General features: G+C 41.2%; 1 protein-coding gene across 2 annotated transcripts in view; it reads left to right on the top strand.

The window, feature by feature from the left end:
- The window catches only part of snx19b (sorting nexin 19b), a 32,877-nt gene extending 26,590 nt beyond the window's left edge, over positions 1 to 6,287 (top strand). For both annotated transcript variants that reach the window (XM_055896002.1, XM_055896000.1), the window contains exons 10-12: positions 1,826 to 2,010; positions 2,526 to 2,613; positions 3,382 to 6,287. In XM_055896002.1, the coding sequence (XP_055751977.1) occupies positions 1,826 to 2,010; positions 2,526 to 2,613; positions 3,382 to 3,505 (397 nt within the window). In that variant the 3' untranslated portion in view covers positions 3,506 to 6,287. The remainder of the gene's footprint in view (positions 1 to 1,825; positions 2,011 to 2,525; positions 2,614 to 3,381) is intronic.
- The last annotated feature ends 11,175 nt before the right edge of the window (positions 6,288 to 17,462 follow it).

Genomic DNA, 17,462 nt, shown 5'->3' with positions numbered 1-17,462 from the left:
CCGTGCTTCCAGGTGGTATTTCACCACGTAAATTAGTTCCACAGGTACATCTTAGCTTGTCAATGCTGTAGATTCGCAGTCTGGATGAATGTCAAGGCTACCTCACGTCCGCTTGCTGGTTTGACACATGCTGCACGAACCAAGCAAGAAGGCAATACCGTCTCGTGTCCAAATAGCCTAGTATTTTAAATCTTCCAAATACGCTGAGCATTTGGTTGAGCCTACCTGGAATGCCAGACATGGAGGGTTTGCACTCTTGGAATTATTCCATTGGAATAGCCTCTCACATATCCGTTGTATAGCGTGCAGGGATGTGCTGCTTTTTGCTGCTAAATCAGGAATTCCTACTTTTTTGCCGTCATCCTCTATTCATACTCAGTGAAACTTTCTATGTTGTCCTGATAATTTTACTGATGTGATATTCCCTGATTCATCAGGAATTTCTGCTTCTCTGCCATCATCCTCTATTCATGAACATTTACCCTACTCCCACACTGACCTCCTATCTTTACAGCTCTACAGTGCTTTCAGAAAATATTCAGGCCCCTTGATTTTTCCCACATTTTGTTACGTTACAGCCTTGTTTTCCCCCCTGATCAATCTACACACAATACCCCATAATGACAAAGAGAAAACAGGTTTTTAGATATTTTTGTACATAAAAATACTTATTTATGTAAGTATTCTGACCCTTTGCTATGGGACTCAATGTAGCTCAGGTGCATCCTGTTTCCATTGATCATTCTTGAGATGTTTCTACAACTTCATTGGAGTCCACCTGTGGTAAATTCAATTGATTTGAAATTGAAAGGCACACACCTGTCTATATAAGGTCCCACAGTTGACATTGCATGTCAGAGCAAAAACCAAGCCATGAGATCGAAGGAATTGTCTGTAGAGCTCCGAGACAGGATTGTGTTGGGGCACAGATCCGGAGAAGGGTACCAAAAAATGTCTGCAGCATAGAAGGTCCCCAAGGACACATTGGCCTCCATCATTCTTAAATGGAAGAAGTTTGGAACCACCAAGACTTTTCCTAGAGCTGGCCGCCCTGCCAAACTGAGCAATTGGGGGAGAAGGGCCTTGGTGAAGAAGAACCCGATGGTCACTGACAGAGCTCTAGAGTTCCTCTGTGGAGATGGGAGAATCCCTACGGTGAAGTGTGGTGGCAGCATCATGCTGTGGGGATGTTTTACAGCGGCAGGGACTGGGAGACTAGTCAGGGTCGAGGGAAAGATGAACTGATCAGTCCTTGATGAAAACCTGCTCCAGAGCACTCAGGACCTCCGACTGGGTTCCTGAGCACAGACTTAAACCCGGAAATAGCTGTGCAGCGACGCTCCCCATCCAATCTGACAGAGCTTGAAGGAATCTGCGGAGAAGTATGGGAAAAACTCCCCATATATATATATATATATATATATATATATATATATATATATATATATATATATATATATATATATATATATATATATATATATATATATATATATATATATATATATATATATATATATATAACAAAGTACTGACTAAATGATCTGAATACTTATGTAAATGTGATATTTCAGTTTTTTAAATTATACATTTGCAAAAATGTTTAAAAAAAAGTTTTTGCTTTGTTATTATGGGGTACTGTATGTAGATTGATGGAGAATATTTTGTTTTAATCCATTTTAGAATAAGGCTGTAAAATAACAGGATGTGGAAAAAGTCAACAGGTCTGAATACTTTCCGAATACACTATATCTTTACTGATTTTCTATCTACAATATGTTGTCCTGATCACGTCCCTGATGTGTGTGTTGTCTGTCACTTGCAGGTGGCTTGACGTTAGCGTGGCTAACCTGACCTGTACCCAGTACTGGGTGATCTACCTGCGGGTGCTCCAGGAGGCTGTGTGGCCGGGGGGCAGCCTACCAGCTCAGCCCCGCCCAGAGCGCAGCCACCAACAGAAGGAGGACACCAAGCAGCAGTCTCTGCACTGCCTCATGAGACTATTGCCAGGTAAGGGATCACTAATAATGAAGAGGCAGGCTGGTGTTCATTAGGCACCAAATGGAAGGAAATGTACTGAAACCGGGGGATTATGGACTTGTTCAATAGCAAACGCTAATTTTTCTTTTTCCATTCCAATTATTATTTGTAGACATTTTTTAATTTTTACTAATAAACATGACCCAGGAGTGTATCCTGACCTTGTGACCTGACCATGAAAAAGGAACTAGGTTATAACTTTGGTCTGGAGTCCAGTACAGCACATGATCAGGAAAAACTCCCATACACACTCATTCCTATCGAGCTCTGCAAACATATAATTCATCAGTATTACAGTCGTAGATATTGCTTATGTGCAATACAATGGTATTTAATGTAAATTAAATCATTTCAACTAACTATTGATCTTTCTAAGAAGCCATTTCAGGGTCTCACTATATCCAACTAGCTATGGTTTTTAGTTTTTCCCTGTGGAGTCCTGTGCGGCCTCACGGTCCTATATTTGTACTCTTCTGTGTTTACAGATCTTCTCTCAGATATGCTGGGCTCAGACAAATACCAACTAAGCTGGCAGACTGCACTGGAATCTCTGCAGGACCCTTACATAAACAGGTGACCACACACACACACACACACAACAAAGTAACGTACACTACACCACTTGCCTGTCTGTCTGGCCATGATATAAAGAGCCTGACATCATGGTCTTGCAATAGATTATGAAGGAACATGACATGAGGTATTGATAAAGGGTTCTAAAGCCAAGTGATGAGCTGGTTGTGAATCAGTGGGCATCAGCCAAGTTTTATAGCGTGTTTGATATTATATACCTCTTTCCAGACACGTTTCCAGTGCATAAAGCTGAATATTTATACATTGCCAGCCCTTTGTTCTTAAGATACGTTAGTTTTGATTATAGCAGCATGTCTCACAATTAATCTTCTTATTGAAATGTTCAAATAAGGTGTGTGTGCGTAAGGTACAGTATAATATATTTACGACTCAACTAAGTCCCTGTAGTGTTTGAAACATGCTGTTAGAATCAAGAAAGTTGTCTCAATTGTAAGGATTTCATTGCTGAAGTAATTTTGCTCGTTGAACCTTGTAGGAGGTTTTGGTCCTCTTGGCCTATATGCTTTTGTCTAAATCATGCTTTAATGTAAATGGGGGAAATTGCAACACAATTGCAGAAATATCAGGTTGTGATTTGACCCATTGTAAAATTCGCTAGCCACAAAGGAAGTTTTCAAAATTTTAAACAAACTTAAAATGTCCACCTGCCAGAATGAAATGATGTATACGTTTGGAGAGAGGAAATGTTGGACAGCAGATTTCTGGAAGACCCCTGACCTTTTAACCTGTGACTCTTACACTGTACAGACACCTGGTCTACTGTATCTGGGACCTTCTCCTCGAGTTCCTCGTCCCTGAAACATCTGAGGAGGACTTTCAGAAAACCCTGCTGCAAAGTCTGTCCAAAAACGCAGAGAAACTACCACCATAAAAGCCGTGGGAGAGATCCTCGGGTACACGCACGCACACACACACGTTTAATCAACTGTGTCAGTGAATAGCCCCCGCAGTCCAGCCTAGCGCATCTGGATAAATTCCATTATTCATGTGTCGCCACCTTCACCGCTGAAACTTTGGACCCGAGGTCATCCGGGTCTGTCTCCGATTTAGGCCATGACGTCTGTGGGTCTCAAACATCGGCCACACATCCGGAGCAGCTTTGATTACCCAACACCTGTTTTCTGTTTGATCAGAATACCTCTCTGATCTCCAAAAGCCCAACACACCAAACTTCCCAAATCCACCCTTTTCCTGCTTCCTAAAACCTCCAGCTTTGTACCAAACTCATTTCAGATGGACTTCACACCATCGTTATCCCTCGTGGTCTTTCTGTATCCTGTTGGAGCTAGAAGTTTACTAGAATCGCTAGTGGTTTGGAGAAGTCCAGTTCGATTTTTCCCCACTTTAGGCTTACTGTGTCGTGCTTTGCCCTTTCGGGATGACTTGCCTTTGTGTTCTCTGTTATATGCCCCTATTTCTTTTGATCCCCTTGGCTCTACACCAAGCAGCACATGTGCTGTGTTGCATTAATACTGTACTCCCTCACTCCTGGGACCCCCCTGAGGCCTGGCTCGTACTGATATGGTCCACTGATACGGTTCTGTTAAAGTGGTCACTCACACGTTTTGAACTTGTATGATGAAGGCCACTGCACTTTGAAGCTCTTGATGGCCACTTTTCCCACGGGCCTGAAATGGTGGTTTTAAGTAATATACTATACAAGTACATCCAATTTTCAGTGGTCTCTGCTACTTTTTAAAGTTATGATACATTTTAAGAGCATCACCAACACAGTTAATGGGGAAAACATTTTCTGAATGTGCAATCCTACAGGAGGGTGTGATTTGGTTAATGACCTATAATGTACATTTCGATGTATATCATTTATAATTTCTTTGAAAGTAGCAGAGAGCCCTCTCTGGAAATGTGATGTGTTTTAAGAGCATGTTGTTCCAAACAATATGGCGAAGCTAAATAAAAAATGGTACTTTTGAGATATTTATAATAATGTTGTTAATGTTGAATCAGTTAATGTGATTATTATTTTTTAAATCTAGACATACTCCATATTTCAGAACACACTATAAGGAGGATAATGACACCAAGATGTCTGTACCACGTACTGTTCACAGATCATAGGGTCTTACAGGAGGCATGTATAGGTAGGTCGTAAAAGGGCCTAAAATGGCAATTTTCATCAGGATTTTCTCAAAAAAGCATGTGAAACATCCTTCCTCCCAATTAAGTTTTTATGTGAGAATTGGCAGAACAATCTGAGATGACCCAAATCTTTTTGGGTCATGCTGGTGTGCAATCGCCTAACTATGTGTGACTTATGTCTGTGAAACTGGCACAAAGACTTCTCAACATTGGCATTCCGTGACACAAGATGTTCACCGTGTTTGACATTCCTCACTCTTACTGATGCTTATTATTGCCTTTATATGTGTACAGTAGGTCTGACGCCAGGTAAAGCTCATGCAGTCAGCATAGTAGCGTACGTCTGATGTCAGAGGTCCAATGTGTCCTACACAATCCGTTGCACTCTCATCTTTGTCTTAAAAGAACATAATATTGCAGTCATTCTTTATTTCTGTATTCTTGTTAACGTGATTGATTTATTTGATTGTGTCTAACTTGTTTGTTCGATTGTAATGATGCTTTCTGTGAAAATGTGTATTGCTCAAAAAGAATGACAGGGATACCAGTGGTACCGAAGAGAATTAATACCTGTAGGAAATGCTTTTAAATTGCCTTAAACATGGCTGGAAGAGGTCTCGTCTGTCTTTACTATGTAGTCTGTGGACATGCCTTTTGTACATCGTGTCACAAAGTAGTAGCAAACCCCAGTGACAAGGTGTGTTCTGATGCTGTGCTGAATGTTGTGTAATGTTTATTCCCTCCTGAACACGTTCCTAGCTGTTACCTCTATCCCTGTTGAATCCTTTGCGATGAAAATTAGGGGTAGCTTGCGTTTTGCAAGACAGTTGTCCTGTCCTCAAATGTATCACGTCACATGAAATGTTCATGTTCAACACATAACTCATTTGACAAAATTGTGAGTGCCGTTTTCACATGGAACACATTGCAAATCTGTGAAAGTTTGTTATGTGGCTTTTGTAGCAAGTTGTTTGAGTACTGAACAAAAAAAAAAAGTTTGTCAATTTATCTTATGTACTCTGTATGGTGCCATTATAGACACAATAATTTGTTTACCCCATGATAAAAATAAGTTATCAGTGATTAATTAACTTACAGAAGTGGTATTGTTTGGCATTTATTTGGTTTCTCGTCAGAAGGGTTCTGCACGCAATGGCTGCTAGCTGCTATTCCATTGAAGTTTCGCCATTTCTCCCTAACTTCCCTTTTGTCAACACCTCAGCTCTTTCTCAATTGTCTTTCCTCAATTCCTCTTGTCTTATCTCCTTGCCTCCTTCTCAAAACACATTGGAGGAGAAGGTCAGAGGGGAGGGATTTGGGATTAAGAAAATACAATTTATCACTTAATTACATGTCTGATTTGACATTACAATCCCAATTCAGTTTACACCAGTGAAGGCTTTTTGAGTGTAGAATTGTACATATTAATGCTTTGAATGTGACTCTTTGTAACTCTGTCAGTGTGTTATAACTGGACTACATCACAAGGTTTTACATTTGCTGGTGTTGATAATTTCCAAAACCAATAAAATTACCAAAAGTTGATAAGTGTATACCATTTGTTGTTCAATTATTATCAAACTAGGCAAAAAATAAATAAATTGATGTACGTGCTTTTATATCTTATAAGCGTAATTATTCGTTATGTTTCTCTTTGTAGGAGATTGCCTCAATGACACAAAATGGTTGTTAATAGTTTACTTTATAAGGTGCTCACGCCTGTTTATGACAACTGTACAATACACTAGAACTACATAACAATGCATTCTATTTCTCAGCGTTAGCTCAAGTGTCATCAACATTTAACATGAATGCAAACACATTTTCTCCAGACCGTAACAGTGAGGCTAAGGCCCAGTAATTTCTTTTGATTTGAGCGTTTCATTGGCTAAATCGTTTATAACTCAGAGCCATATAGCCAGCATGTTCCCATTTAAGAAGGGCCAGGATGTGTTCATGAATGGAACATAGGTAATCCATCTTCTTTAAACAATCGCCCAGAGCTGCAACATCAAACACAGTCATTGCCTCTGTACCTGAGAGCTTTGTTTGGCCTTTGTCTCTCTGTGTTGATCAAACGAGAGGCTATACCATAAATTAACACAGGTGTAAAGAGAGAAAACACTGTCTGCAGGTGTCCATGCCCTGATCCTGATGACGCCATCTTTAACCAAAGCCATATGGTGAGTCGAGGGGAGCACCTGTTGACCGGAGAACAATGGTATTCTGTGCAGGGCCTGCTTTGCCAAAACACGTAAATGTAAAATAGTAGTGTTATCAAGGAATATTTTCATTAGAACATGCAAATCTGGTCTGTGTTCATTAGGACATGCATCTGAAACAGTTCTAAAAAGTTTTGCAACGGAAATAGAAATTTGGTGGCTAACAGGTCATTTATTTAGCAGACGCTCTTCAGTCCAGGTCGTCCCTCCCAGTTTCAGCCTACTTAACATGACCCTGGTCTTTGCATTGGTCCCTTGTTGAAGTTACAAAACCAAATGCATACAACCACCAACCAATGAGAGCCAAATATTTTGGTACAGATTTGCTGTCTCCAAAGGAGTGGTACATTCTGATGTTTATGGCCTACTCTGGAGTCTAAAAGCCCAGTCTAATATTATACTACTATACTACCCATACATGGGTGAGCGTTGCACGAACACTGTGACTAGACCAATATATTTACTGAATAATCCAAAGAAACTCACCCTAGGGTGTGAGTCTCGCAGCCTCATCACTCATGTTCTCAAGTGATCTCTTATAAAACGATAGCTGTAACAAACACGTGCATGCACACAAACGCAAACAAACGCAGTCTCACACACACACACACACACACACACACACACACACACACACACACACACACACACACACACACACACACACACACACATATCTTTCTGGCCCACTGTGAGAAGGAGAGTTTAAGTTTGCATATTCATTTGAAATCAAAAATCCAACTACTCAAAATTCTATTCTTATGGATCAGTGTGAAAAAATAAATCTGCCGAAGCGCCTTGCCAAGTTCCCCACTGTGCCCTGAAGACAAATGGTTCACTTCCGATGGTAATAAGGAAAATGGATGAAATCTGTAGACCTACCATAATTAAAATCAGAACAGACCTTTGGAACCGATTGTTCTTTGCTTGCTTGTATAATCCCAAACAGTTTTTTACAGAATGGCACTAAATGACCCTGAAGTATAATCCAATGGCGATAAAAGGATTTGCTCTTAAAATCTAGTCAAAACTGTTAACGAACAGGGTCATTGTCACATGGTCTTTTATGTACCTCCTTTGAAGTGCCCAATATGACAAGTCAGACGATTATTTAATTCATGAATTATCTTTTCTCAAAGTACACATACTAAACACAATTGTCAAATCAAGTTGACTACCGCCAACTCCCCACATCTCCAGCTTCACCCAAGACCATCATCATCGTCATCTCTGCGCCTGTTATCCAGCATGGAGATTAGCTAAATGTGTCCCCAACAGGCACTTACGTTCTAGGTTTGTTTATCATGAAAGTCTCCCATCCAACCAAGGGCAAATGTTTAGATAGATTTTCTCTGTCGATGTTTCCATGAAGTGCCTGGGATCCACATCAACTGATCTGTATCGTGTTTCCACAGTTTTTCTCTCTCCCTCTACTCCCGTGAACGTTTCAGTGACAGCTTTGATTAGATTGAATGCTTACGTAATAGCTGGGTGAAGTGGAGATGATAAAAGGGGAATAATTTGGTTTGACTAGGCTATACACAGTAGTTCTGGTCTGGAACTGTGGTTAAGAGGGCGGTTTTCTGAACCATTAAGGCTTGGCTTGCCCCCTTAAACATACACAGAAGCTATCTAGTGGTATATCACACTCTATACATATTATACACACCAGGGGAAAGTGTATGCATAGAAATAGGATTACCAGAAGGGACAATGACCCTTAGACCACAGCAATTTGACCGGAACACTAATGGGTACACACAATATGATTGACATGGTTTTGTGATGCATAATTATATTTCTATATGGGTATGTACATCACAAAACTCAAAGCTCCCATGCAAAGATCTGACGCAGATGGGTGGACAAGCCCCTACACAATAGTCATGGACAGACCAAGCTGGTTAGTGTAGCCTAGCTAACCTTGACCATGGCTTCACTGATGCAGAACCCGTGTTTAACTTTAGCAGAAAGGCAAATAACTGTGCATTATACAACGTAAAGGTTGAACTGCATTATGCAAGCCAATGGGTTCTGATTGCCCAACTAACATAAAGGACCGAAAAAGAAGTTGTCCCTCATTCAAACATAATCAACGTGTGTGTGTGTCAGTCCATCAATGAAACAATGTGAACTATGTTAAGGTTTACATGTAGTGATAAAGATGTCATATTAACATTTACACTCTGTAAATGTTTGCTACAGTATGATGAATGAGTAGGCTTAAAATCTGGGTATTCTCTCTATCTTATGCGAGGTGGCAGTTATTTGAATTTGATTGTTCCTTCAGAGGCCCTGTCCTATTGAATTGGCCAGCTATTTTTGGAGAGATATGCTTGGTGTGTCCCCAATGGCACCCTATTCCCTACATAGTTCGCTCTACGGGCCCTAGTCAAAAGTAGAGCATTGTATAGGGAATAGGGTGCCATTTGGGACGAAGGCTCTGAGTGTCCTCTTTTGTCAAACTGTGGGGGGTCTCTGTGATGTGGCGTGAGCCAGGGAACAGTTTGCCTATCTACAGTACATAGAGTACATGCCTCTGCAGGCCACACGTCACAGTGACTGCACTTTTCCACGCCTCCCTCTCTTTAGAAGGAATTTGTAAAATTGTGCCTTGTTTAATCAGAAACCGAGTGCAACAAAGGAGATTGATTTTGTATTGCAGAGAATCAGGAGTGCGTCACAAATGACACCCTATTCCCTATTTAGTGCACTACTTTTGACCATGGCCCATTAGGACACAGACTCAGTGTTGGGGTGAAAGGAAATACTTATGGATCCACCATAACCTCACATTTATAGGCTGTCAGGCCCGGGTCGCTGGGGCAACTGAGAAGGTTCCAGCTTTTGGCTGTCAGAGACTTCTATGTCAGTAAAATGTAGGCCCCAGGAAGCAGGCTTTCAGGCCAATCTGTCTTCTCTCACATATCCAGAGCGAGGCCTGTGGTTGCTGGGGTGAACTCCTCCCCATCCCCCACCACTATACAGAAGCTTCTTCTTCACCGGAGAGTAGAACAAGTAAATCGATGAAGCTCCTTTACTGGGGCAGGACATTGAGTAGGGAAGCAAGGATATTGAAAATTGTACGATTTTCACTATGCAGAAAGCTGGAACATTTGGGGGAGAAAATGCATGTCTGTGCCCCAGCATGGAATAACTTCCTTGAGAGAGGAGAGAATAAATCAACAAGGGAGAGAGGATATAGAATAGTATGTCTCCATTTTTACATTTAAATATATATATATATAAAAAATTGTAATGTTAATTCTGTCATTTCCAAAGGTGACTTTTATGTTATTTCACCCCTGACAGCTATTTCCCCAAGTGAATGTAACAGTATAACTTTAAACCGTCCCCTCGCCCCGACCCGGGCGCGAACCAGGGACCCTCTGCACACATCAACAACGGTTGCCCACGAAGCACGGTCGTTACCCATCGCTCCACAAAAGCCGCGGCCCTTGCAAAGCAAGGGGCAACACTACTTAAGTCTCAGAGCAAGTGACGTAACTGATTGAAATGCTACTAGCGCGCACCCGCTAACTAGCTAGCCATTTCACATCCGTTACATGAGCAAGCAGTAAGTTGAAAAAGAAATAACTTTTGATCATCCATATAGTTAGTTGCTCAGGTTTTGGGCACAACTAGGCCATAGCATTGATGCAAGGCATGCATGGATGGGGCTCTCCAGATGGATGGTGCCCACAGGTATTTGTTGTTGGCACACAGCATCGAGTTTTAATCGAGTAAATAAAAGAAAGACTTGTTTAAAATCAGCAGGAACCCCACCAGTCTTCATGTCCTCATTTACATCGAAAACATATGTTCTCACTGAAAGTTACGAAATCCCCAGAGCTTGAATCTCCAACATTATTTGACACGCTTTGGGTTTTTGGCAGTGTTGAAAGGCACATCGTGCCTGTTTTCTTTAGTTTTCTTTTCGATCTTATGTAGACACACGTGCCAGGCAGACATTTTACTGGGATAGAAGAACAAGGAAGTTTGAGGTAGTCTTTTAAGCTCGCTTCGCTTACTAGTAATACCACATTGGTGGACTTATTTGTAACCTATATGTTTTTCTGTATAATGTGTCTCACATTGCGGCTATTATTTTAACCTCTCCTGTTCATTGTAATAGTGACTTTATACATCGAATCTATGAGCATGATATATGCTATAATATAAACGTGTATACATAGTTTAGCATATATATTACCTTTAATCCTACCTCTTATTCTTGGTGAAATATTCAAAAAGTATTTCCTTTTTACATAAAATGTTTAACGCATGATCTGCACACCATACCACGCCTATCCTACTAAATGTTATTGTAATGTCGATGAAACACACTATAACATGAGTTTAAATATCCCTGACTTCAGTCATCCATGAGATCATGACTGTGTCTTTATTGAGCCACACACTCTGATTTATATGATCCCTGGCGGGGTGTGTGTTCATTACGGTATGTGACAGTAGGAGATGGTGAGGAAGGTCACTTTGCTGTACAACAGTGTCCTCTGGTGGTTGTTATCTTCCTGTCATATGGCCAAGGTACATGTCGATTGACAAACTCCCTGCTCTATGTTATAGTTGTAGTAGCTACACAGATAGTATCCAGTGTATCTTTTCCAAGTGTCCAAGTGTAGATCAGTGTAGATCTTCAGATGAAGCTTGGCAAATAGTTTGCATTGCAACTAGAAAATACAGAAAGGTGTGATTCTTTGTACTGTGCTGGTTTGTTGGTTATCTTGGTAATTAATGAAACACTAGTTCTCCCCTGATATCACAAGAGTTTAAAAACATTAAACATCCGTTATGCACACCTGCACAATATTCTACTCAAAAATAAATTACTTCTGTCCATCTTTATGTTCATATCATTTTTGTTGGTTGTAAGTGAGCACATTTGCCCCCAGGGGGAGCTTTGGTCAAATAGTTGAGTTTTAGTGCAAATCCACATGACTTATGTAGCAACAACAGGGAGGCAGTATCATAAAACATAAAACATTGGGATCCACCTGTTACCGTATCTTCTCATCTCTTCTATCAGTCAGTAAGTTACCTCCTTTCAGAATGTTTTAATACTCATAATCCATTCAGAAAGCAGTGTTACCCTCCTTGGGTCTACAAATAATTGAGTACTTTCTAGTTTCTGCATGTGCAGTCAGCTAAGCATCACTGTATGTTATACTTTATTTGATGCCGAGAGATGGGAGGAATACAGTCGTTTCATTCAGAGGATTCAGATGTAAATATCAGTTTGACTGTGTCGCAATGCGGCCGGAGATCACAGACTGAGAAAATGCTCTCACTCACAGCTGTGACCAAAATCTATTCTCTTCCCATAATTGACTGCACCTGTCTTTTCGAATGGACAATATTTGTTTTGATTGCTCCAACAAAATGAGAGGGCTAATGCCTGCGATATTGAAAATGCCCTTAGCAATTTGAATATTCCTTCATAACAGATCATTAGATAGTCATTTAGTTTCAGTCATTAGGTTTGGCTGAACAGCGGTGGTCTGGTAGGGAACCCATCACTATTGCTGCCAAATCTAACAGGTGCATAGAATGCAATGAATGTTTGAGAAAAGCCCAAGCAGATCACAGAACTTTGTATTTGCTGATGATCATACAGCTCATTAGTCATACTATGCCGAAACACAAACCTACTGCTCTCCTGAAAAGCTAAGTATCTGACTCATTTCATCCATCTTTGTATTTGTGGTTGCACTTTACACATGAGAGCCTTTTTAGGCCAGTGTGCTGCTGTACTCAGATTGTAAGACTTTGCTTTCTTTCACATGAAATCAACAGTTTCCTCCTTGATAAAGTTGCTTCCCACTGGGCACAGACATAAATTCAATGTCTATTATTATCAAATTGTATCTGCCTATACTATTGAGCCTTTGTACTAACACTTAAATCAATGTAAGTAAATTGTTGATTTGTGATACCACGTTAATATAACTCCTTATGATGTCTCAGCTGTTGCTCTTTAGTCAATTAAAGAGAAATGCATCAGCCATGATAGGAATCTTGGGCAAATAATGATAAGATCTCCTCTGTTTATCATACTCCTCAAAGGAGCATCTCAATTCAAGTTCATTTGTCTTAGAGAAGACTCATACATTTCATTGCTGGTCCATCGCTTTATTGCTCGTAAGGGACCTTTTAGGAAAAATATATGGAGACATTAATGATCACACACGGATTCAAAATTGACATCCATTTCACAAAATTGAGTTACCTCTGCTCCACTGTGCAGCTCCTCCCCAAGCCAAGCTATCAGTGCATGGGTAGTAGAAGGCAAAGAAGGGGTTAACTCATGAATGACTGGTGCCATTACCGTGACTCCAAATGACTGTGACCCCAGAGCCAATCGAAAGAAAGAAAACAGGATTTATTTGGATAGAATTTGTTCCTATTAAAATGGCTCTTTTATAGGGAGACCTGATGGTTATCAGACTTCTTAGATGGCAACTGACTTTATGGTGCTCCTGATTGGTCAATGATCAAAGCCTGACCCTTGTTTGACTCTATCAGGCTGCAGCTTGATCTCAGGAAAGATTTACATAGGGCCATTTAAAGGGAGATTGAGCAGAGCGTTAACTGGGAACTGCCAATTGACGACAAAGAGCAGATACTGCACAGTGCTGTCATGTTAAGAGTTTATTGCACAAGTGAACTCCTATTGGCATGTCCTCAGGCAGACGCTAAATCCTATGTTTCTGTGCTTGGTCCAGAGTTGTTATGGAAGAATAGCAAATATTTGCTTTCTTTATAAGTCAGTGGCGTTTTGTACAATGGATACTTGGTTCTGAGTTGCATGATAAGGGGGGAAAAACACTTTCATATAGAAGTTAATACATTTTACTCTGTAGAAGGTAGAAATATTCCCCCTCAGATGGAGTAAAAAAATACATTAAATTAAATTGCATGCTGCCATGCATAATTTTGGCAGCAGTGATGAATTGATGAAATAAAACGGGAAGTATTTGGTTCTGGCAGTTCAAAAGCTGTAGGCACAGTCATGTATTACATCTGCCTTTCCTCTGGTGACAGATGGTCTGATCAAACCTGACCTGCTGCATTGAAATCCACTCTACTTCCCATATCATCTTACAAAGTAACCCTTATCCATTCACCCGGAGCATCATTCCTCATTTACCCCCAAAATAATACCTAGACTGGTCCCAGATCTGTTTGTGCTGTCTTGCCATTGATCATGCCAGGATTTGGCAAGACAACAGAAACAGATCTGGGACCAGGCTAAATGATCTCCACTTCCAAAGGGTACATCACTGTATGGATATAGTCGTACCACTGACAAGACCATCTGCAAGGGTGGAGTTGCTGCTTCTCAGGAGTCTGCTATGTTGAATTACAGATGAATACCTCTGTCTTGTCTCTCAGCGGCAGCGGCTGTCTTTTTCAATCATGCTTCTCTAACAGACAGGTCAGGACAGGCTCAGCTGGCCTTGGAGTTTCAATCACAGAAAATAATTGGAAGTATTGGGTCCTTGTTTAAAATGTTAAAGTTAGATTGAGTTGAGACCATTGGTTTATGTATATACTAGATGACTGTATGGGGCGCTGTGTTGAAGCCTCCATCTTGGCACTACCCCACCGTTGTAAAAAATATTTTGGAATCTATAGAAATGCATGTATTAATGTCTACATTATTTTTTGCCATGTTTATTCTATTACAGACACCTTAATGCATACTTTAAATTATATTATGAGCTAAACATACACATTACATTTAAAAAATATATATTTGGTAAATATCCTTAAAGTATAATATTTAGAGATGACTAATGTTACTGTTGCCACAATAGCAAAATAATACTTAAATACATGTAATTTTGTCCTTGAAACATTTAATTGAAATACTGTAGAATTCCATTCATTCCTATGGAGAACTGCTTCAAAGCGTCTCAATGGTGAAATACATAGGATCAGCAATCTAGGGTTTATATACATCATTGGTCGAGACAGTTGAGCAACAGACCCTTAGAAAATAATTACTAGAAGGGACAAAGCCCCTCAGACTGTGTCTCGACCATTGGGTAGTCTATTTCTATGGACAGACCACCCATTCTGGGCAGTACTCCATTCTCTCCCCCCACAGTTTGGACCTCAGGTTGAATGAAGACAGTTGTCTAACATAATATCTGTTATATGTCTCTGGATCCATAACGGGGAGGGATTCATATTTCACTTTAAATCAAACTGATTCTCCACATAACTTTTTCCAAGTATATGATTATGCAAAATACATTTTTTTAGTTTTTCTCTTCCCCTTGGAATGTTTCCCATCCAATAACTGAAAACAAAACCTGAACAGAAACCTCATCTGTCCTTCTTTCCCTCTTTTATTTGCTGGAGAAATACGTAGCTGACAGTTACCCAAAGCAGTACCACAGACAATATGAGCAAAGCCGTTACGAACTGTATACCTTGCCAGTGTTATTACACTCACTGCACTCCTGGTGATACTTGTAGTTGTACTATCAACATGATCATAGATAAACCTAGGAATAAATACTTCAGGAATAACACAATGTTGAACAGCTTGGAAGTTGTACCATACATCATTAATACTAGCTTGTGTTTCAGCAGTCAAAAGCCAGTGATATTCTCTATGGGGGAATATACAGTAAGAGGCGGGGCAAAGGTTTCAGTGATAACTGAATAATGTCTTATCTTATCTGGCACACCTACATGGGGAACAACAAGCCATACTAGCCTTCTGGTGTCATAAAGTGTAGTTGTCTCCCTGTTCTGATGGATGTCTGATGTCTATTTCTCTTGTCCAGTTGTCTATCCAGATGGGAGTCTCTCCATCTACTGTGGGTGTTGGTGTGTCCTCTTCCTCCCTCCCAGGTTCTCTGAACATGCGTAGACCAGCTGGGAAGTGTCTTCACTGACATTTTCAATCTCTCCTTGCCCCAGTCCATAATCCCAAAATCTTTCAAGCGATTGTCCCTGTCCCCAAGAGCTCCAAGGTAACCTCCCTAAATGACTATCGTTCTGTAGCACTCACATCTGTAATTATGAAGTGCTTTGAGAGGCTGGTTATGACTCACATCAACACCATCATCCCAGACACCCTAGACCCACTCCAATTTGCATACCGCCCCAACAGATCCACAGATGACGCAATCTCAATTGCACTTCACACTGACCTCTCCCACCTGGACAAGAAGGGAAATAACAATGTGAGAATGCTGTTCATAGACTACAGCTCAGCATTCAACACCATAGTCCGCTCCAAGCTCATCACCAAACTAGGGCCCCTTTGACTGAAACCCTCCCTCTGCAACTGGATCCTGGACTTTCTGATGGGCCGACCCCAGGTGGTGAGGATAGGCAACACCTCCACCACGCTTCTCCTCAACAAGGGGGCCCCTCATGGGTGTGTGCTTAGTACCCTCCTGTACTCCCTGTTCACCCACGACTGCGTGGCCACTAACGACTCCAACACCATCATCAAGTTTGCTGATGGCATGATGTGGCAGGCAGACGGCGATGAGTCAGCCTAGAGGGAGGAGGTCAGAGACTTGGCAGTGTGGTGCCAAGACAACAACCTCTCCCTCAACGTCAGCAAGACCAAGGAGCTGATCGTGGGCTATAGAAGAGCACACCCCATCCACATCGACAGGGCTGTTGTGGAGCAGGTCGAGAGCTTCAAGTTCCTTGGTATCCACATCACTAAGGACTTAACATGGTCCACACACACCCGCACCGTCGTGATGAGGGCATGACACCCCCTTTTCCCCTTCAGGAGGCTGAAAAGATTTGGCACGAGCCCTCTGCTCCTCAAAGTTTTACAGCTACACCATCAAGAACATCTTGACTGGCTACATTACTGCTTGGTGTGGCAAACGCACTGTCCTTGAAGGCAAAGCTCTACAGCAGGTGGTGAGAGCTCAGTACATCACTGGGTACGAGCTCCCTGCCATCCAGGACCTCGATATTAGGCTGTGTCAGAGGAAGGCCCGAAAAATTGCCAAAGGCTTCAGCCACCCAAGCCATAGAATGTTCACTCTGCTACAGTCCTGCAAATGGTACCAGAGCATTGTCTCCTGGACCAACAAGCTCAGAGACAGATTCTATCCCCAAGCCATAAGACTGCTAAATAGGCATAAGAGTGCTAAATAGTTCATTAAATGGTTACCCAGACTATCTGCATTGACCCTGTCTTGCACTGACTCGATGCACACTCACACAACTATATGTACACACTATATCAACATTCACTCACACACACACTTACATTCTCACTCAAAACTCACACACATTCACTACATACGGACACACACACACACACACACACACACACACACACACACACACACACACACACACACACACACACACACACACACACACACACACACACACACACACACACACACACACACACACACACACACACACGCATCATATGCTGCTGCTGCTACTCTGTTCTTTATTTTACTCATAATATTATCTGTCCTG

This window comes from Salvelinus fontinalis, chromosome 33, assembly GCF_029448725.1.
Source record: "Salvelinus fontinalis isolate EN_2023a chromosome 33, ASM2944872v1, whole genome shotgun sequence".
In the NCBI taxonomy this organism is placed as follows: Eukaryota; Metazoa; Chordata; class Actinopteri; order Salmoniformes; family Salmonidae; genus Salvelinus; species Salvelinus fontinalis.
Note: the sequence above shows the minus strand (reverse complement) of the source record. Positions and strands in the feature narration are given on the sequence as shown.